The sequence below is a fragment of the Zychaea mexicana genome, assembly GCF_025766255.1.
Source record: "Zychaea mexicana strain RSA 1403 chromosome Unknown BDB00scaffold_56, whole genome shotgun sequence".
Lineage (NCBI taxonomy): Eukaryota > Fungi > Mucoromycota > Mucoromycetes > Mucorales > Lichtheimiaceae > Zychaea > Zychaea mexicana.
Genome location: NW_026516719.1, coordinates 45,506 through 66,450, shown reverse-complemented (window position 1 = coordinate 66,450; position 20,945 = coordinate 45,506). Strand labels below are relative to the sequence as shown.

The 20,945-nt window shown below is 42.5% G+C and overlaps 3 protein-coding genes across 3 annotated transcripts; 1 reads left to right on the top strand and 2 right to left on the bottom strand.

Annotated features, from left to right (window-relative positions):
* Positions 1–479: 479 nt before the first annotated feature.
* On the bottom strand, positions 480–2,385 carry BDB00DRAFT_912637 (multicopper oxidase-domain-containing protein; the record flags this gene model as incomplete). The annotated part of the gene is made up of 3 exons (XM_053128676.1): positions 480–626; positions 715–1,353; positions 1,408–2,385. The coding sequence occupies 3 exons, from the start codon at positions 2,383–2,385 to the stop codon at positions 480–482; spliced, it is 1,764 nt and encodes a 587-aa protein (XP_052977836.1).
* Positions 2,386–4,353: 1,968 nt separating this feature from the next.
* Positions 4,354–6,931, top strand: BDB00DRAFT_766818 (SNF2 family N-terminal domain-containing protein; the record flags this gene model as incomplete). The annotated part of the gene is made up of 5 exons (XM_053119620.1): positions 4,354–5,946; positions 6,011–6,106; positions 6,178–6,270; positions 6,346–6,563; positions 6,661–6,931. The coding sequence occupies 5 exons, from the start codon at positions 4,354–4,356 to the stop codon at positions 6,929–6,931; spliced, it is 2,271 nt and encodes a 756-aa protein (XP_052977835.1).
* Positions 6,932–7,521: 590 nt separating this feature from the next.
* BDB00DRAFT_766791 (uncharacterized protein) lies at positions 7,522–19,595 on the bottom strand (the record flags this gene model as incomplete). Its single annotated transcript, XM_053119616.1, has 38 exons — positions 7,522–7,764; positions 7,852–8,079; positions 8,159–8,419; positions 8,489–8,558; positions 8,658–8,804; positions 8,879–9,138; positions 9,225–9,317; positions 9,397–9,507; positions 9,547–9,684; positions 9,804–10,209; positions 10,278–10,483; positions 10,566–10,757; positions 10,820–10,982; positions 11,071–11,200; positions 11,270–11,469; positions 11,535–11,688; positions 11,756–11,827; positions 11,909–12,191; positions 12,258–12,446; positions 12,517–12,744; positions 12,828–12,944; positions 13,019–13,083; positions 13,159–13,602; positions 13,690–15,318; positions 15,367–15,925; positions 16,049–16,490; positions 16,565–16,954; positions 17,031–17,278; positions 17,346–17,453; positions 17,531–17,631; positions 17,704–18,013; positions 18,114–18,263; positions 18,328–18,376; positions 18,457–18,578; positions 18,659–18,988; positions 19,071–19,183; positions 19,294–19,371; positions 19,499–19,595. The coding sequence occupies 38 exons, from the start codon at positions 19,593–19,595 to the stop codon at positions 7,522–7,524; spliced, it is 9,126 nt and encodes a 3,041-aa protein (XP_052977834.1).
* Between the last annotated feature and the right edge of the window lie 1,350 nt (positions 19,596–20,945).

Sequence of the window (20,945 nt, the reverse complement as noted above, 5' to 3'; positions counted from 1 at the left end):
CAAATCCATGATACATTAATGGACAACTTACTCGAGCTATGAGTAAGTGGAAGCTATACTATACCTTTGATGAGAGCTATTAGTTTACTTTGCTGAAGAATGTCTTGATCTGGAACAAAAAGTTCGCGTACTAGCAGGATTTTTGAAAGGACGCGACTGCGCTCTTCTCCGCAAGAAACATATAGGCTGCTTGGGGGGTGAGAGGTTATTTAATTTGACAATTCGCAGTGCTTTTACTGTTTGCTTTTTAAACATGTCTCTACTTATTATTTTTATGGCTGCTATACAGGGTTGAACGGTCATAATTGACGTTGATAACACATGTAATTGATGCTCAATAAGTAGTAGTACTACTTGAAAAAAAGAATGAGTCTTTAAACATCATCTCAACAAACAAGGTGTTGTTTTTAAAAAGCAAACATCTATACTTCATGTCGAACTATGTTCGCACGATAGCACTAAGCTTATATACCATTTTATCAATCGACAGTTGGGTGGTATTGTTCTGGTGCTGGATAACGTAATGTGGAGGGTATAAGGTCCGGCGATTCGGCAAGAAGAGCCCATTTACCCTGCAACATATGGGGTGTAATATGACAATGAACTAACCAGTAGCCAGGATTGTCCTGTATTGTTTAAAAATTGGTTGTACGTGACGAATTTAAGTCCTCATTCAAACGAAATGATTAAAGATGATAAAAAGCAGACTCTTACCGTGTAAATTCTCACTTTGGTCCAGCCACAACCGTGCTCTAACGCATAATCGGAATCCTTCTCTTTCTCAATTACTGCTGTCCCGTAGACCGCACTGACGTCTTTCAAAATGGGTTTTGGATAGGACCGCAGATCCTTATGTTTTTCATGGTCGTACAAGCCTTCACCACGCGCAATCAGCAAGTGCGAATGTCCATGGATATGCCAAGCATGTGTCATACAAGGGAACGTCCCAATACTGTTATCCTGGAATACAACGTCAACCACTTCATTCGCCTTGACGTGAAACGTGCGATTTCGAGCATAGTAGCCATTGTCAGCTAGAATGGACATGGCTTCAATGTCCATATCAGGAAGAAATCGTTCTAAAAGACCAAATAAGAGTGGAGTGACAGGATCACCGATAGGTGGGAGCGAATCGTTGATACGGAACCGAGCACGGCCGTCTGGCATCTTATTAAGGACTGATTTTATAATAATGGTGCGGTCGGCCTCTTTTCTTTCAAAGATTCGACGTTCCAGATCAGGCACGTTGATGGATGCCATTTCGGGCCAGGGGAAGGGAATGGGTAGCGATGTAAGTGGTAAAAGGGGTATACGTAGCGGGTCGACGATGCTATGAAGAGCTTTGTTGGCGAGCTGCAGGTCACCGAAGATTCCGGATGATGCTGAATTCATGCTCTTATTGTCAACATAATCAATGAATGCATATCCGTTGTTAGAGTATTGCGGCATTCTGAGGTGCCAGCGATAATTTGTCGCAATGGTATATCTTTTGCGATCGCTAGTTTCATCATGCGCCTTGAGGAGAAGCGATATACGCTGGCCAGCAGGCAATTCGAGGTAGTCCGTATCGTATAGCTCCGTGAGTTGGCCATCCACTTCCATAATCGTTAGCTGATGTCCTGCGATTGCGAATCCCAAAATTTGGTATGTGTGGCCGCCAATGATGCGTAGCCGGTACGTTTTTCCCGGCTCGACCTGAAGCACTGTAAAACCCGGGCAATCTGGCTTGAATAGGCCCATGGTCGGAAAATGGACACTTCTGCCGTTCATGAGAATGCTGCCCGAGCCCAAATCGAGGGTATAGTCCGGTCCATAGTAATAAGCTTCGCGCTCATAATACGGCTGATGCCACCATTCATTAAAGTAAAGCATAAGCTCCTCGTCATACTCGTAAGGACCATCTCTAAGCTTCTTATTGCTGTTGTTTTCATCAGGCCGTGCTGCTTCGTTTGGATATACGATGAATGCGCCGCTGACAGTGTCATCTTGCATTCCCACATGGCTATGGTAATAGTAGGTTCCCGATTGGTTGAGAACTTTAAATTTATACAGAAAACATTCGCCTGGCTTGATCGGATTTTGTGTAATATACGGCACGCCGTCCGAATAACTCGTCCCGTATTGTTTGATGCCGTGAAAATGGATCGTCGTGTTAGTCCCATCGTTCATCTTGTTGCACACGTTGGCTTCAACTTCATCGCCGTCCAATGCGTAGAGAGTGGGTGCCGGAAACTGACCATTTACCACAGGCGCGGGGAGATCTTGCATAAAGCAGTCGGGGTTGATCTTTCCCCAGCTGATGTCGAGGTTAAACCGTCGCAAGGCTGCGCTAGCTTGATGGGCACTGAACATAGTGAGAAGTGCTACGACAAGCACAATTCTCATAGTAAACAGACAGATACTTGAGTAACACACCATATATGATGGTTTGTGGTGGACTAATAGTGAGAAGAAAAGGAATCTCCTTTTGCTGTTGCTGAAATTTCTGGGGGTTTATATATCCAATGGTTAAAGCTCCTGAAAGAAACAGCCTCTAGCCCGTCTTCTTCTCTTTTTACTATTACGTACTCTTTTTTCCTAATGGAGCGAGCACTTGTATCTGTAGAACGTTATAGGGGCTTCATTAAGGAGTAACAAAGAAGCCAGTTTTGCCTGGCTATTTATTTATTACCGTTGTTGTTGTACGCACCCGACGAGCCATATCGTAGGATACATACCCCAAGTTATACTGACTCTGGACAAAGTTGTCTTTAGGATAGAGTGATAATCCAATATGTGCGAGTAGCAATTAGATCAGCTGTTTTATATCCAGTAGAGCAAGAAAAGGACACGATGCACATACAGTAAATAGGTGCATAGAAACGGGGCATCTGCAAAAGTATGTATGTGTCCCAGCGCCCTCTACCAGCTCGTTATCACTTTAAACAGATTAGAGAAATTTCAAGTCGAAATATCTTGATGACAATTTTCGTCTTTCATGGAACCTTAGTGGTGATATACTACCAGCACATACGGTCATTTATACAGTAATATTTTTATCAGAACAATTTTATATATTAGCAGCAAGTACTGTAGTATGTAAGTAAGCACTCGAGAAACTATCATAGTTTGGAATCTGCACGAATATTATTACGCATAAAAGCTGCCATTACGTGACAGAAATTAGCATTCAATTCGATAGCTAGATCCTTGTCCCGCCTAGTAAGCTATCAAAAAAATAATATAACCTGTTGGTATGATGCTGTCAGTTTATTGGATAATAGCGTGCCAACAAAAACAACAATCGCTTTCTCTGATCGCATATGTGACAGAAATTGAACTCGCAGATTCTCCACATAAATTATGTACCTTCTACAAGAGAAAGAGCATCATTTAATTAATCATTTGCGCTGTGAAATATTATAACAATATCTATGAACCATGGAGTTCACACAGAACGGTTACATGAATGTTGATAAGAGCTCTTGTGCAACCTTTAGCGATCGAAAGAGCATGAAAGTCGGAAACGGCTTCACTGACTTTGAAAAGATTTTTTTTTTCTTTTTTTTTTTTTCCTTAAGCACACTCGTTTTATTACAAGCACTGGATATACATAGCATACACTTAACATTAATATACACCATGTCAGGACTTGAACGGTCCCCAACACAAAATTCATCAATGTCATTGGATTCTTCACCCTCGCCAAAAAGGAAGATGACCGTCAAGGATATATTTAAAAGCAAGAACTCCACATATACGCCATTCCCGCCTACCTCACGCTATGCAAAGCAGCGTGATCAAACAGCTCCCTTTAGCTTGACACAACACAAACGATCGCTTCCACTACCGATCCGTAGTGCTCAGTCGTTACTACATCACTTTAAGTATAGTGAAAATGACAATCCTCAGGATCAAGACAGCGATCCTGAGGTGACACCTACGCGACAGCTACGCGAACGGAAGCCTCAGCCAAAACCAATGGTGATTGATGACGAAGACTTGATGGATGCAAACGACGTTGGAGACGAGGAAAACGATGACGATGATGGTGAAGCGGCAACGTTTACGCGTCGGGTGTCAAGGAAACGAAAACGTGGCAACGGATTTCTCGATAGCGATGACGACGATGATATGGATGACGGCGAAGACGGAGCCTATGTCGATCAGGATCTCAAGGAGAGAGAAATGAAGGAAAAGCTCGCAGCAGAAAGGGAACGAAAGGAGCGTATCATTAGACTGAAGAAGCTCTTCCCAGAAATGTCAGATGCAACTATCGCAGACGCCTTGAAAAGAACGAATGGAAGCGCGATGGAGGCTTTGAAGCTTCTGGGAGGGATGCCTTATAAACTCAGCCGCAGACAGTCGTCACCAATGAAACCTCTCAAACGTCTACAGCGAAAACGACCAGTCGAGGATAAGAAAGACACAGAAAACAAAAGTCATGATAGTGAGACAGACGATGACGAAGAAGACGCAGAAGACGAACAAGAACAAATACAGAAAGCGATAAAGGAAAGGAAAACAGTTCATTTTTATAATATCAAACCGTCACAAGATATACAAGATGTTACTGGATGCACGCCTGAACAAGCAGATAAATTGATCGCGCTTCGACCATTCAAGGATATTGATGAACTTCGCGACACGCTACAGCAAGAACGTGGATTAAGCGTCAGGTTCATCAACAGCTATATTGATATGATGGATGGCTACACGGTCGTGGATCAAATTATTGAAAATATCGAGGACTTGGGTGGCGAATTGAAAAGTATCGTCAACGTGTGGGAAGGTGTGGACATTGATGCTATCCAGGATGACCAGGAGGACACTGGCATGCATTTATCAGGTGCTGCAGTAAGCGACAAAAAAAATAACACCAACAGCAGCGACATCGATGAGTCGAGCGACTTGTACCGTGACGCAATGGACGGTTTCTTGACGGAACAGCCAAAGATTGTCAATGACGATTTCAAGCTCAAAGACTATCAGCTCGTTGGTATCAACTGGATGCTTATGCTTTATCGCAAGGGTATTTCTGGCATCCTGGCGGACGAAATGGGTCTCGGCAAAACAGCACAAGTAATCAGTTTCCTGGGACGACTTTACGAACTTGGCAACAAAGGACCGCATCTGATCATCGTACCAACATCAACATTGGATAACTGGCTGCGCGAGTTTGAACGTTTCTGTCCCGATTTAAACGTATATGGTTACTATGGCACCCAGGCCGAACGTTTTGATATGCGCGAAGAGCTGATGGATGAGGAAACTAAGGGAGATTATCAAGTTATTGTAACCACCTACACTGTCGCTACTGGCAATGTCGACGATCGAAAGTTTTTGCGAAGGCTCAAATGCAAATCCATGATATTAGACGAGGGACATATGATTCGCAATTGCACGAGCGCCCGCTACACGCATCTGATGGCCCTCAAGACACCTTTTCGATTATTACTTACTGGTACACCACTACAAAACAATCTACAAGAGCTGGTATCCCTGCTCATGTTTATCATGCCGAAATTGTTGGTTGATTACGAAGAGGAGATTCGTAAGATTTTTAAAATCAAGGCTGTTACGAACGCGACCAAGGACAGTCGAACGGCATCATCCTCTGCACAAATTTTATCCCAGGGACGGATCGAACGAGCCAAAAAAATGATGACACCCTTTGTATTAAGACGTCGGAAAGCTGATGTGCTCAAAGATTTACCGCAAAAGATGCATGTTATTGAACGGTGCAAAATGACCAAAAGTCAACAAAATTTGTACAACACAATTCTCAGTGAATCCAAACAATCATACAAAGAAGCCCTTGACAGCAAACCAGGCCAGAAGAAGGATAAGCTCGATCGCTTCAAGAATATTGTCATGGAATTGCGCAAGGCGGCTGACCATCCGATGCTGTTCCGCTATATTTACGACGATGGAAAATTGCGTAAGATGGCAAAAGCTATCATGAAGGTACGACACATTCTTCTAATCAGAAACTGTTAAGGCTCCACTTTCTAACACAATGCATGAGTAGGAAGAAAAATACTGGGATGCAAACGAAGAATACATCTATGAAGACATGACCGTCATGTCTGACTTTGAGTTAAATAGATTATGCAAAGATCATAAGGTAATAATTCATTTCACTTGACCTAAAATCAGTGATTGTATTTCGCTAATATACTTTAAATGTTTTGATAGTCGATTAGCAAGTTTGCACTGAAGAAACAAGAATGGATGGATTCGGGAAAGGTTGAGAAACTCAAGGAATTATTACCCGCAATGAAGGCCAAGGTACAGCAATAAGTGAAAGATATCAATGATGTACTCAGAGTTCCTAACAGTAATATTATGTTTTGCTATATATAGGAACAAAAAGTCCTGCTATTCAGTCAATTCACGAGTTTGCTCGACATTATAGAACTGGTGATGGATACCCTTAATATTAAATATCTGCGACTAGACGGAGAAACAAAACCCGCTGAGCGCCAGGAACGGATCGATCAATTCAACGAAGACAAAGATATTGATGTTTTTCTTCTCAGTACGAAAGCCGGTGGATTTGGTATTAACCTGACTTCAGCGAAGTAAGTATAATAACAATGGCATATCTTAGGCAATCTTATGTGAAAACTAGTACAGTCAGGTGCTTATAAATCATTAATCACGATTTGTATTTTCTAGTATTGTTGTTCTGTACGATACAGATTTCAATCCGCAGAATGATCGGCAGGCTGAAGATCGCGCTCATCGCGTTGGTCAGACACGCGACGTAACAGTTTACAAGATGGTAGCTGAAAATTCCGTGGAAGAACACATCTTAAGAATGGCGGATATCAAGCTCCGTTTAGACCGAAGTGTGTCTGGTTTGGGCGAAGACACAGAAGGCGAGGCTGATGAGCAAGTGGAGAAGAAGAACGTCCATAGTTTGCTTAAAACCGTACTTCTCTCTTAATATCATTGTTCTGTTGTTTTTCAATTTTCTTTCATACACTACGTTCATATCATCCCTTGCATCTCTTCAACAATCATATATATCAATAATGCATATCTCTTCGTTTCTTGATGTTTTTTTTCTTCTCGAACTATGAATGGTACATGCGACATGCATATATACAAAAAGGTATTTTACTGCCGTCCTTTATCCTCTTTTCTTTGGTCCATCGTGTTCTGGATTTTTGTTGCAAGCCACTCCCTGCTTGTCTCCTCATCAATTGGTAATGTCATTGTACGCGTCGTAGGTTGCTTAAGTCGCAAATGGATACCATCCACCGAGTGGACTAGAGATTCTATTTGATCGAGTCCGATGTCGTATTCGACGTCTCCTTTGCGTATACCGACAAATATGATTCGTTGATAAGTCAGAATCGCTATTTTTTCATCCGACTGAGCCGTGGAGTGCGCAATGTAAGTATCGTGGAAATAACGTGCTCCTTTGAGCTCCTTGAGCCATAGCTGCCCTAACGCTTCCCTTTGAGAGTATGACTAAGCGTACCAGAAAATATGAGTCTCGAAAATGATAGCGACAATAGGTCGGACTGATAATTAGCAAACAGAAAGAGCACATACTCTGAGAATACCATCAATGCCAACATAACGCGGTAAGCGCTCACGGGTGATGTCATTGGGATCAAAGATCGTGGTGGTTTCACGAACACCGGCTGTGACATTGCTAGCCATATCAAAGAAACCGACGAAAGGTTTCGTCACTACACCAACGAGACCACGACCGACGCCGCCTGCGAAACCAACTACACCGCCGCTTTCAGCACCTTCCAGAGGTCGTTTCTAAATAGGATCCAAGTTAACAAAAATCAATTTGGAATTTTAGACATGGCTGCGAAAAAACACCCACTCGACTTGGATAATACATACGTAAAGACCCGCAACACCGCTGGCAATACTCAAGCCAAAGTAACCAACTCCTTGAGAAACGCCATAGAAAGCATGCTGGGGTTTGTTGCGAGCAAGATTAATTCGGCGGCGATCTTGGAATTTTTTATCCAATGTTGCTGCGGATAGACCTTTGCCAATACTTCCGGTGATGCGGCTCATACTGTCCGACACGCCAAAAAGAACCTTTTTCGCAAGACCACCCACGCCCTGGATTATATAACAAAAAACTGTTATAACGCTTCTCTGTGATTTACATGACTAGATACCAAATAAAAAAATCACTTACTCTAGCAATACCAATACCTAGATCTTGTGGGCGATCACTCATGATAAAGCCTTGATAGGGTTCGTAGAAGAGCTCGCCGAACCCAGAACTCAAATTTGAGAACAAGCCCACTGGGTTACCAATAACGTCCACACTACCCAGCACTCTGTGAACTTGATAGATAATCTCCCCGCGGTAATGGAGCATGATACGATCCATTAAGTCTTCGTAGCTAACGCGCAGGTTTTCAACGATTAGCGCATTCAGCTTAATTGGAGCGTCCTGAGAAGAAGTAAACAATTTTTTTAGCATGAATTCAAAGAAGAAACTCAATTTGGTAGTATTGCTTACGTTCACGTTTCCAATAGTCATGGTGAATACGTCAAAGACGTAGCGCAAGGGCGATCTCCCAACCTCGTCGCTATTTTTATCAGAAGCAAATACGAATTAATAGACATGGTCATCTTCCTGCCTTTTACATCCCTAAACTGAGTGAAGAAACAGCGGGCTTCTAGCTTACTCTTCATCGATCGCGTTAATCCGATCAGTTCTCGAGAATGCAAGGTTTAAACGCATAGGCTGGATGCAGAACTCTTGGAAATAGTACAATGCGGGCGTATTCTGAACCACAGGTTCCGCAATTCGTGTACTGAATAGCGCCGTTTCACTATAGAGAAGCCGTTGAGTGGGACATTCTACGTTTGCCGAACCACGAGCATATAATATGAAAAATCAACTCACTCGATTTTGATTTCTTGGGGAGTACTAGAGAACTGAGCAAACTCCATGAGACAGTACAGGAAATCCTCGTCTGCAGCAAATGTCATCTCTTGTAAAAGGATAGAGAAGACCTTAAAGTTGTACACACCATGAGCTTCATCTTTTATCTTGTCAAGCGCCATATGGAATGTTGGGTGTGTTTCTTGCTCCGTGACATTCTTAGGAAGTGTTGTCGGGAAGCATAAAATGGGATGGAGCGAGCCATGAAACTGGTTATCAACCTAGAAAAAAAATAATCGAAAGCAATTTACTTGGCAATTCCCAAGAGAGCCATGTACAAAAGAGAAACATATTTTCAACTACTAACCTGTAACCACTGAATACTAGCGCGTACTGATTGATACAAATTAGAATCAGTGTATTTGAACTCAAGAGCCCGGATCGTAGCATAGGCCATTTCCTGAATATAAGTAAGTAGTAAGTATATATGGAGAGCTTTATCTGTTCGGATGATACTGTCGACGAGATAAAATACACACCTGCATCCGTTTGTTAACGACGGATATACCAATGCCGGCCAAGTTTAGCTCAAAGGAATAGTTGACGACATAATCCACTTCCACTGTTTCAAATGTGTCACGCAAACTTCCCTCTCGTGAGCTTGCTTCACGCGAACTAGTAGCGGAAACAGATGCCCCTGACGACTTTGGCTGGTAAAGACTGATTTCTGGATTAAAATCACTTAATACCAATACCAACGCCGCGTCGCGAGCAATAACATCAATTGACATGATAGGACGTGAAGAAACTGGGCTGGAACGATGCTGCTGTGCTTGTCTCTGTTGTTGTTGTTGTTGTTGTTATTGTTGCCATGTTAGTCATCATTTTAAATAACATACCCTTATATACAGCACTTCCATTTTCCACCGCACAATGCAGAAAATACCTTATAGCGTAGTGGCATCTGAGTACCAATAGCTTGGAAATTGACATCGCGTTTCTTTCCAAACACGTCAAGCTGGATACGCTTATCATGAGCAACAGGCATACACCAGGAGTATTCCATTCGATCATGAGGCTCGAGTGAGAATTGCCTTGCTTGAGGTAGCGCTTTTCGTTGGCGATCCTTGAGTTTGTAATCTTCCAAACCAGTGTCTGTTTGAGAAAATGTGACAGGGACACTCGACAGGTTGATGACCAAGTATGGCCAGGTTTCTTCGCGCTCCAGGAATATAAAGATTGCAGCGTCTTTGAGGACGATAGAAATACGCACCAGCATGGGCCGACTTTCACCAGTAACTTCTAATTTTATATGTGTATCGCCAATTTGCTGCATATCAAAGGGCGAGGACCTTTTTAAACATTATCGTTAATGATTCCATCTCCTTTCTTGAAAATCTGCTGTTGATGTATTACGTACCACAAAGCCCCTTCTTGATCTTGGCAAAGACAGAGCCAGCGTATATTCGACTTGGACAAGTGATACAGAGGCACTCTCTGTCCATTCTCAATGATCGATATGGAGTCATCTGTCGGCACACCAAACTCGCTATACTTGATTTTGTCACCCAAATTATTTTTTAGAATAAAACGAGGCGAAATGGTGACCAGCCGGGTCATATGATACTGGAGGATAGGATCAGATCAACACTTTAGTAAGCTGGATAAAAGCAGAAAGAAAGAGCTATTTTATGTAATAAATACGTACCATTCCAACACCTTCCTCTACGTGCACACCCAAGTGTATCTGATGAACGTTGTCCGTTGTTGGTAGTGTCACATCCTGTATGCTTCCAACTGCTTCGAAGCTGAGGGGATCACTCCACTTGGATTCATTGACTGCCAGCTGTACACGGTTCTTGCGATCCATTTCTGGGAAAGAGAACATGAAAGGATTGATCTAATGATAGGATAGAATATTTAGAAAATCGTTTTCTGATCTTTGAATATATACAGACATACAAGTTCATCATGGTCAGGTGCTGCAGGAATTTCGTAGATCAGATGTTTAGACTGTCGATGGCTGATACGTGACTTGAGAGAAATAGGTTGACGGGATTTGTTGAGGATCAAGTACGGTGTATAAATTTTGATATAAAGCGCATTATTGGCTTTTGATAGCCGCCTGTATGATTATAAGAGGATAATTAAATAAGAAGACGTTAGCTCAGACCACATCATAACACCCGTTCAATTATCTAATTCTAACGTACGCTATACTGAGCTGTAAGTGTAGCGGGTGTCGGCCATCCTTATCTAATAGCTCAATGGGCTGGATCCTAGTTCCTGCCTTTGACGAGTCTTCGTCGAGATCCAAATCAACCAATTGACTGGGCATATAATCTATTATCACTATTAAGCTTAATATTTTTTGAATCCTTGTCGTCAGACCTTTATTAGCTTTCTACTTACGTGTACCAGGCACCTCAATACTGAGCGCTACGTGGTTATAGTTGCTGATCGTGTGTACATGACAGTTTCCACCTTTAGCAATAGTATCTTGAAATGAAACTCCCTGTGTTTTGTCTGCCATCTCGAAAGAAATTGGGAATGGTAACGAGTTCTCCAACTCAATAGGAGCATCGATCTGAATTGCCATAATTGGATATTCTCTAATATATGTAAGAAAATTAGAAAATGGTCATGAACAAGAAGCTGGCCTTTACAAAAGGTCTACCTTGCAATCGGATTCAGTTTGTCGTACACGCCATTGATCTGGTATTTAAAAGCATCCGAATCAGAAGACGGTGGACCGCACGATATAGATCTCGGTCCATCAGGATGCGTAATGTCAGACCAATGGACTCCAGGTTGGCTCCAGTGATAGTCGCCTATTTCATTAAATAGGAATGTATTTGTAAATAAGTGTTCTTAGGCTTCCATGATATGAAAATGTACCTTCTGCAGGTTTCGCAACCAGCCAATAATCATACACCAGTTCGATTGGGACCACTTGTTCACCACCGGGTGCTAAGGTAAATGTGTGGTACAGATTTCTCGGTGAGCTCGTTGTTTCTTTATCTACAAGTTACAATGTTGAAGATATCATACCAACGTGCCACTGGGGAGACATAAATTTTCGCTTCGCATTGACCAGAGCTACTTTGATACCCTCTGCCGCGTGGTTCTGGATGACTAGGCCACTGCGGAATGTCACTTGCTTGACATGGTTCTTGAGCTGGATATCAACAATAAGGCGATGAGAGACACCCCTCACTTCCGGTTTCATTCTGTACGAGTGTTGCCCTTCTTGATCCAGAGGGATGTGTTGGAAACTTTCCCAATCAAAAGCTTCGACTTGAACGCCAAGCAAATTCTTGCCCAAGTTCGTACGCTGGATAAGTAAAAATGTCAGCTTTATCTTTTGCTGTGATAAGAGAAAACAGTTCCTGATCTTTACCTCTCTACGGCGTTTCCAATCGCGGAAAGTCCAAGGCTTTTCTTCACCACTCTGTAGCTTATACATTCGATTGTCGATGCCGCCTTCTTTTTGCGCGTCATCCGACATGTTCCAGAAGCGGATTTCGTGACCCGTATAGTTTCGGATTAGATAGGGTCGTACTTGCTTTTGGCCACTGTCGGACAAGGGCTACAGTTAAACAGATATAATTTATGTGTCAATATTCAAGTACCGTATCAATATATGTTCTTTTTCCTACCTGTTCCTCAAACATACTGCCGGAAACTGCCATCATAGTTTCCAGGAACGCATGGGTTATATTTAGATTCAAAAATTCGTTTGATTCAACTCCTATCTGCATGCTCTTGGTCGCTGCATCTTGGGAGACTTTAATACCGAAGCCATATGGTTCAATCACAGGTTCCCAATGCGAATTTCTAAAGTTAAAACTGCTGGCAGACATATTGAAGAATACATCCGCAGAGAGCTAATAAGTTGTATATAAGATGGCCTGTTAGTCTTTGATATGTTTATTTTTGCTATGAGTATTTTCACTTGAAGAAAACTTACAGCACTAGACCAATCGGACGCATTGACTGTGAATGGCTGCAGCATAGCGTCAATGAAAGGCAAATCATGTAAATCTTCAATCAGCGTGAATTGTAGGCCTTGGAATCGAGCTTTAAGCTAAACAAGCACGCACACATCTGTATTAGTGATATTTTATGCTGGATGGAAGTAATATGTATATGTTGACTTACAGATTCCTTAGTCATGACAATATATGGCTCAATCTTTTGCTGTCGGCTGATTGCCCAAGCATTTTCTTGGTTTTTATCGTTGTTGTCCTGCGCTCCGCTTTCAGGCAAAGCAAGGCTTTGTTGCTGATTACTAAAGGAACCATCGTCATATCCTTGTGCACCGGCAGGTTTTTGCGAGCCTCCAGCACCCATTAATGCAATCGCCTTGTTGATAATGTCAAGTACAAGCATGGCATCATTGTAGGACAGACGTACGATCAACGGTTCTACGTCAATGTCAATCACCGTGATATTGGAACCGGGCATATTGGATGAGGTTTCCATCTTGAGATCGATATCAAACTCATGTATAAACGGCAAAGAAGATTCGTCTCGCACATCCATTCGGCAAAGGACCATGCCAATACTGCCCAACTTGCAGGTCAGCGATTGCTTTTGAACCGCTGATAGCTCTTTGAAGGAGAAAATAATGGCCTCAGACGATGTAACTTCTGGCTTTGCCAAGCATGCCACCTGGACATCGACCACATTGACGCTGTAATGTAGCTGCATGGGCTGTGCTTGCTGTTGCTGTCTCTGCTGTTCTGTTTTTTTGGACGATGCAATGGAGCGAGCCTTCTTGTTGGATCCATTCGTTCCAGGGGCTGTTGACTTCCTTCGCGCCTGATCACGTTGATTTCCGGTGATGTTGTTTAAGCGCTCGCGTTGCGTCTTGGCGAAGGCTTGCGCTTCGGTAGTCGGCTCCGGTGCAAACGGCTTCATAAAGAAGTTGACCAGCAAAAATACATAATCAAGGGAGAGTACGATCTTGGGCGAGTCGACAGTAGCACGAACAAACATGATCTGCTCTTCGTCCTGGGCCGGCATTTGTAGTTGCACTTGTAATTGAGGGGCACCAGACAAATGCGACGCCGACATGATATCCTTAAACTGGGACTGAGAATCTTGTCTTGTATCGGTAAAAGTTATCGAGTTCATCCGTACTTCAAGAAGGAGCGATGTGTCCGAATGTGTTTGCATCTTCATTGATGTGCCATTGAATGCCAGCCGTGCCAGTCGCTGCTTGCCCCAATCCTTAAAATCCAAATCAGGGCCTGATAGGATTTCGAGACACACTGTATCCACGTCCATGACCATATCAAGCTGGATAGAGACACTCTTCTTTTTCTTCTTTTTCTTGTCAGTTGCTGGCGCCTTTTCATCTCCTCGAATCGGCTGTCTATGCTGCTTCTGTAGCTGACTAAACTGAGAAGAGTGAACGCTTTGGCCCGTAACATCCTCCCCCTCATCGTCATTAACCTCGCCATTTGCATCATTTTCTCCAGCCAGAAATGTGGACATGACTTTGTTGTATATATCCAGCAGCCACTTGTACTGATTTTCGGTGAGCGCCATCCGGACATCTGATATATGACCGATAATGCTCGTCGCTGGTCCCCATTCTGGAGCTGCTTTCTCAGGGCTTTGAATATCAAATGTGATATTTAGATTATCAATGATAGGCAGAATTCGCTCGCGTTGCTCTCCTTTGGTTTTTACGATCGATCTTGAGTGAAGACTAATCGTATAGAGGCCACACAGAATCTTGGTCATGGCCAACTCCTTGGGCTCGACATTGAGGTCACCAGTCCGTCTGCGCTTGACATTTACAAATTCGTTGGCAGCTCTAATTTCACCAAGATTGGCAATTACTGTGTCGTCGTTCTCGCTCACAGGGAAAATCACAACTGGACTCTTGATGGTGATGTCATAGTGCATTCGTGTGTCAGTTTCCTGCATCTGCTGTGCAGCAGCCTCTCGTGCAGCGTCGTACACAGTCTTCATCTCTAAGAACTCGCTCAAAAAGTCCAAAGTTGGTTTCACCGTATCCAAAAGCATGAACTGGAAGGCACCCATATGAAGATAAAACCGCGAGTCGTATCCAGGGAACGTTGACGACTCTCGGTCAAAAGTCTCGTATATAAAATCAGCAAGCTCGTCTCCTTGAATCGTCAGTAGATGGACTTCGGATGCACCATGTTCAATATCCTTCGATTGCGCGTGCCCGCGTATCACCGTGTCATCCGTTAATTTTAAGTTCCCAAACCTTCCAGAAACTTTGAGCGTGTTTGGGTAGAGCAAGACTGTGAGATCGCCGTATGAGAGGATGGCTGTTCCAAGACGTTTGCCATCATCGTTGAGGATTAAATCCAAGCTGTCCATGTGAACGGTAACTTTGATTGTGTTGCTCGAAGACGCATTCTGCTTTTCTTCCTCGTCTTTTGTTGTTGACACAACAGAGCCGGAAGAAAGACGCTTTGCTGACTTGGAACTAGAGGCATCTTTCTGTGATTCTTGCTCGACAGAACCAGGTGGGCCGGCAAATGTGTTCAGAACAAAGTTGTACAATGTCAAGATCGAGCTTCTTGTCACCACAATATTGAGTGTCGATAATGCAATCTCCACTGTTTGATCGAAGCCATGGTAAATTTCTTGATACATCGGATGTGTACGGTTGACTTGCATGTACTTCACGCTTACAAGGTTTTCGTCCGGCGCCCTGTCTCCAGATGAGGTATCAGACGTTACCAGATAATGGAACTCGTCACCATGTTCCATTTTATCCACAATGTTGAGTGAGCGGAGCGATACATCGACGAGCATATCGAATGGTCGATTGAGGAATTCAAGCTTAAACATATCCAAGTTCAGCTCGCATAGCAGCACATCGTCACCATTGCTAGATGTCTCATACACCGTCGCTGACACTTTATTAACTTGAAAAGCAAAGCGAAACTGTTCCTGCTGATATCGCATACTGCCGCCCATGTACGAGCTTGATGAACTGGACAAGGGAGTGCTGATATCAGCAGATCGTTGCCGTTGCATCGTAATCGATGATGATGGTTCAGAGCTGCTGGCTTCGCTCTCTGTGTCTGATATCCATAGGTCTCGCTGGTTATTTTTGTTGGTCCAGGACGTTTGCAAGTAATCATGGAACTGTTGCCGTTGTTGCTGTTTCTGGCTCTCGACATTTTGCGCTTGTGCTACAGCCTTGGCATCGTCGTCTGAAATGCTGTCGAGAATAAGATCGATCATTCGCATAAGAATCTTGTATTTCGTATCGGAAATGCTGAGTGAAAGTAACGGCAAATCTCCAGACACCTTCAACTTTGTAAACTGTGCAGCGCGTTGTAGGATACATAACTCAACAAGGAAATTCATATCAATCCGTTCAATGACATGAGCATGACCGTCACGCGTCCCTTGCTGTTGTGCTAGGCAGTCCTCGACATCTGTTGCAATGAGCAACTTGGTCTGTGATAGTCCGACTCGGAACTTATCGTACATAAGCGACTCGAGCTTCTGATAGTCTTCCTTGCTATGCTTCTTACTCTTTAAATCGTGAACGAGTCCCGGATCTGTTAACTCGCTATCCACGTGAATGTGTCCAGCGTCAATGATCATACATGCTGTATTGCGTTTGACACAGCTGATAGTATTTCAAATCAACATTAGCATATGGTGCTTTCTTATATAAAGTTTTAGCCATAGTTGATTAGATACCTTTCGGGTATAATGATGAGTGGTGCGTCCATGTCGAAATCGATATCAAGTGTTGTATGTTGATCCAAAGCATATTCCAAGCCTGCGCGTGTTTGCTGTTTTAATTCTTCAAACGTGTCTCCAGCAACCTCGAGAAGGGCGTTGATACTTTCTGCATTGTTATCGGGCGGTTTAAAGAAATCCATGATGCCCTTGACAATTGCTGGGTTATAAATGATCTCCAATCGTTTGGTGGATAATTTAATCGCATTGTCTGCGATATGATCAAAGGGCTTGTGCTCAATGACAGCTTTGAAAAGTGGTTCGTTCTTTATATTTCCTGCTTCTGCACTTAGAGCTCCAGAATGGGATGAAGCTTGTGGATCTGTTGGTGCCTCAGCGAGAGAGCGCCTATTTTTTTAAAGTTAATAATGTGTGACGCTTATTTATCTAATTTGATCCCGTGTTTTCATTCTTGCAAACTTACCCTGTTCCATCTCGACTTCTTGCTCCAATTAGTTGTGGATAGATTGTTTTAGGCGTAAGGTTGTCATATAAGCGTAAATCTCCAAGACCTACTGCAATTCTGGCCGACTCAATATACTGGATAACATCGGCTGTGACAGTGTCAAAGACCAAGGATGTCAAATCTCTGCGTGATTGATCGGATCCGTTGTGCTTCATTAGAGTCAGCGAGCCTCGATTAAGTTTGGTATTGATCAAGAGTTTTTTGGTCTACCAAGCGATGAATTTAATATTAGTGCCACGATCGAGCCATCACTGAAGCAGCACCGCTACTTACATCTTTCGGCATGTCTACAGAGGCTGCTATGCTGGCTTTTTCTTCGTCATAGTCGATAGCTTCATATAGCTCACGTTTTTGCTCCTCTGTCATCACAATTTGTTCGCCCTAAACATCCGGATCATCAATTATTAGATACGCATATATGTAGCGCATAAGCCAATCCCATATCGTAACCAACATACCGAATCATCCCCATTCTTATCAGAGCTTGTGTTGGTAGAGCCAGACCACCACGAACTAAACCAGCCTTTGTTTTCATTCGCTGCTTTCTTTTTCTCTTGCTCTATATAAGCCTTATGATAAGCAGCATGTTTGTGGTAGAAAAATAAAGAAAGGACTAGAGATATCTCCTCACCAATTTTGATCTTTTCACGCTTCAGCTTGCTCCGAGCGAGACTACGGTAAAACCGGATATCCTCGAAACTTAAATCCCTTTCCAACTTCTCCAGCTTCTCTTTTTGCTCTGGTGTCGCCTTGTTCAATTTTGATGCAGAATAACTTTCGATATAAGCTTTTCGCTGATCTCTCCTTGTTCGAAAATGGTCCCAAGTCCACTTGTAATGACGCTCGTGTATTTCGGATAGGACAGCATCCTGTGCAAATTTCCAATACGCTCGCGGATTTGTTTTAGGTTTTGCGCCTTTGCCTGGGTGGTATTTCAAGTACTAATTAAAACGTAAAGATATACGAAGTTGATCAGGGTTAGATAAAGGTTTCAATCCACACTCTTGTATTTAGTTTAGTATGATGTATAAGAATTCAAACCTTTTGTTTCTTCAAATTGGCATGAAACAGGTCGACCAACAGGATAGCGTCGCGATATTGATGATCATCCAAACAAATTCCAAGTTCTTCGAATAATAGCGTCACATCGGTCTTGGCAACATCTTTGCCGAATTGCTTGTTGAGTTTCACCTGCACGAACATGTGAGCACCCATCTTTGACGCTGGGGAAATGTATAGAAATTTAAATATGTACCTTGCCAGTGCCTGAAACGGGTTTCAAGATGTATTGGTGTTCAGCATCACTGGTGGTATCATTGGACCCATCTGGAATCTATGATGCAGTTATTCGATAATAACAAATCGATTAGATTTGTAAATATACTCCTGCTTCCGTCGGCACTGTACCAAATCGGTATAGACTCGTGTTGCTTCTTCATGCGGTAAGCCTGCAAGAGATCGCGCATCGGTGTTCCAATACACTGAAAGCGAGTGCAACGTTGCAAGCTGTATCGATGTCATTAGAACTCAGAACTTTATGCAAAAAACCCACAGCAACTTCACTAACACGAAAGTCATCTACTTACCTTGTGGATCGTGTTGGTCATCTCATTAATAAATGTCGGATGCCACTCACCATCAGTAGATACGGCAGATAGTTCCTTCAACGTGATGCCCGCAGCAAAGGGGTGACCTGGATCAGACACGTTATCCTCGAATCGCAAATGAATATTCTTGATGGAAACTTGCAGATTATCGACAATCTTGGTCGTGAGCTGGCTGATGAAACCATCATTTCCTTCATCTGATTGATCTTTTTGTTCGCCTTGTTTAGACGATTTGCTTATAAGATCTGCAGTGTCTAATCTGCGCTGCTTAAGCGATTGGGCACGTTCTTCCTCCTCTTCCAAAGATATCTACGTGTACGACATAATGGATTCAAACTTCAAATGACAGAACACCACAACAGCTCTTTTGCGTAGTTACACTGTTACATACCGATGTTTCTGTTTTTGGCACTGCCAGCAAGTACACATTTTCTACAAAAACTTTGACAGGCTTTGTTTTCAAGTTTGACCAAGGGATACTTAACGTAAGCTGTCCAAGGTATCCTATAAATTCGATGTTGTACGAAAGGGTTAGTTTTAAAAAAGAACGGAAAATAGGAGGATCGTTAAACCGCAATATATTTGAAACAGCTTAAGGCTATTCTTTTCTGTACCTTCCAAAACATCAATGGGGAGATCAAGTTTGTCAAGTGCTTCTCGCCGAAGTTTCAAATCTCGAAGATTCGCCTCCCCTGGTTGAATTCGTTGACTGCATAAGTAAACTTATATTTTTTTTTTCGCACGAGTAATCGTAAAAGCACAGGTCATACACTTTCACTATAGCATCTCGAAATACCGAGAGCAAAAGGGCAGGCTTACCATTCCAAATACCAATATTAAGCTGATCGTAATTTAAATTGGAAACGTAATTTCCCAGGAACCGATTAAGGATGGACGCGACTAGAGACTCCAACATTTAAAATTAATGGTTGCAGCAAAGAAGTTCCGTGTCACCGCTTTGCGGCTGTTGCTCGATTTTGGCAACTCGCCAACTCAAGCATGATCATCGTGACGTCCATAAATACCAACTATTTTTGGAAACTTACTATGCCAGTTTGCTCTGATAGTACTTGACCATTCAACTGAAAAGTGACGTACAGTGAGGCACCCATATATCGGTATTTAGTTTATCTTCAAGAATCGAGTTCTAACATCAAGCTGTTACATTCATGGTCGTTTTATTTACCGTCGTTCAAATAAAAGTTGCAATAATGATGATAAAGTGAGTCTATTGCAAATGTTGGTTTTGCCTGTAGAACACTGTAGAAACGAATTACTATTTCGATCGTCGTTGCATATCAAGTCATGAGAACTGTGAGTCCTTTTGGTTGGCAACAATGGGTCCGCTGAAATGACATAATGACACATTATTGTGCGTCTTCTTTGATAAGCATTACTTAGTGATGGTGCTGTGTTATATATCTGGACGACGATCTTACTGTGCAAACATAGTGTACGTTACGTCTACAGCGTGACACGATGATGCTGATGAGTGTTAAGGATTGGTATTTTCTCCTAAGACATATGCTGGACACATAAAATGTCTAGTATATAAAAGTAGTTTACCGTGATTCTCGTTTTTCTTTACAGAGTTGTAGAAACTACAGTGTGGCAGGAGGAGGAGTTACTAGCATGCGTTGTTTTATTTTTAATGAGAAAGTTATTTTTTGTTTGGAGTCTCTTTCAATAGCATGATCCTTCTTTTTCTGAAATGATAAATCTATCTAAAAGTGTGCCCACTGACGTCTAATAATACTGCCACATTACAGCTCCCTTGAACTTTTTTTAGAATATGTTTTCTCCTTGTACATAGGCTGCAAAGAACAAGAAATCAAAGAAAATGAATGCGATTAAGTTGCAATAACTCAGGACGCAAAAAAAGAGAGACTGTTATATGAGAATAATGTGGTCTCATAACAAAATACTTAAAAGACCGTTAAATCAAGTTTGTTACATAAAATACAAATGTCTGTAGCTGGATAGTGATGGCCGTATGATAGCAAGAGGGGTAAACCACAATGAATAACTGAATGACAGCTGACTCGATATGTTATATACATCGAAAAAACCGCTGTATGATTGCTCGAACTGATACTACCAATGTAATAACGAACAGGCAGCTACTACTACTATAGACAAATGAAGTATTGTGTTAATACTAACGTATCGGGAATATATACTTCACTTATGGTAGAAGCAATCAGCTTTCGGAAGGAACGGTATTATGAAGGTTGCTTGTGGATATAATAGCGCTGACGGTGATCAG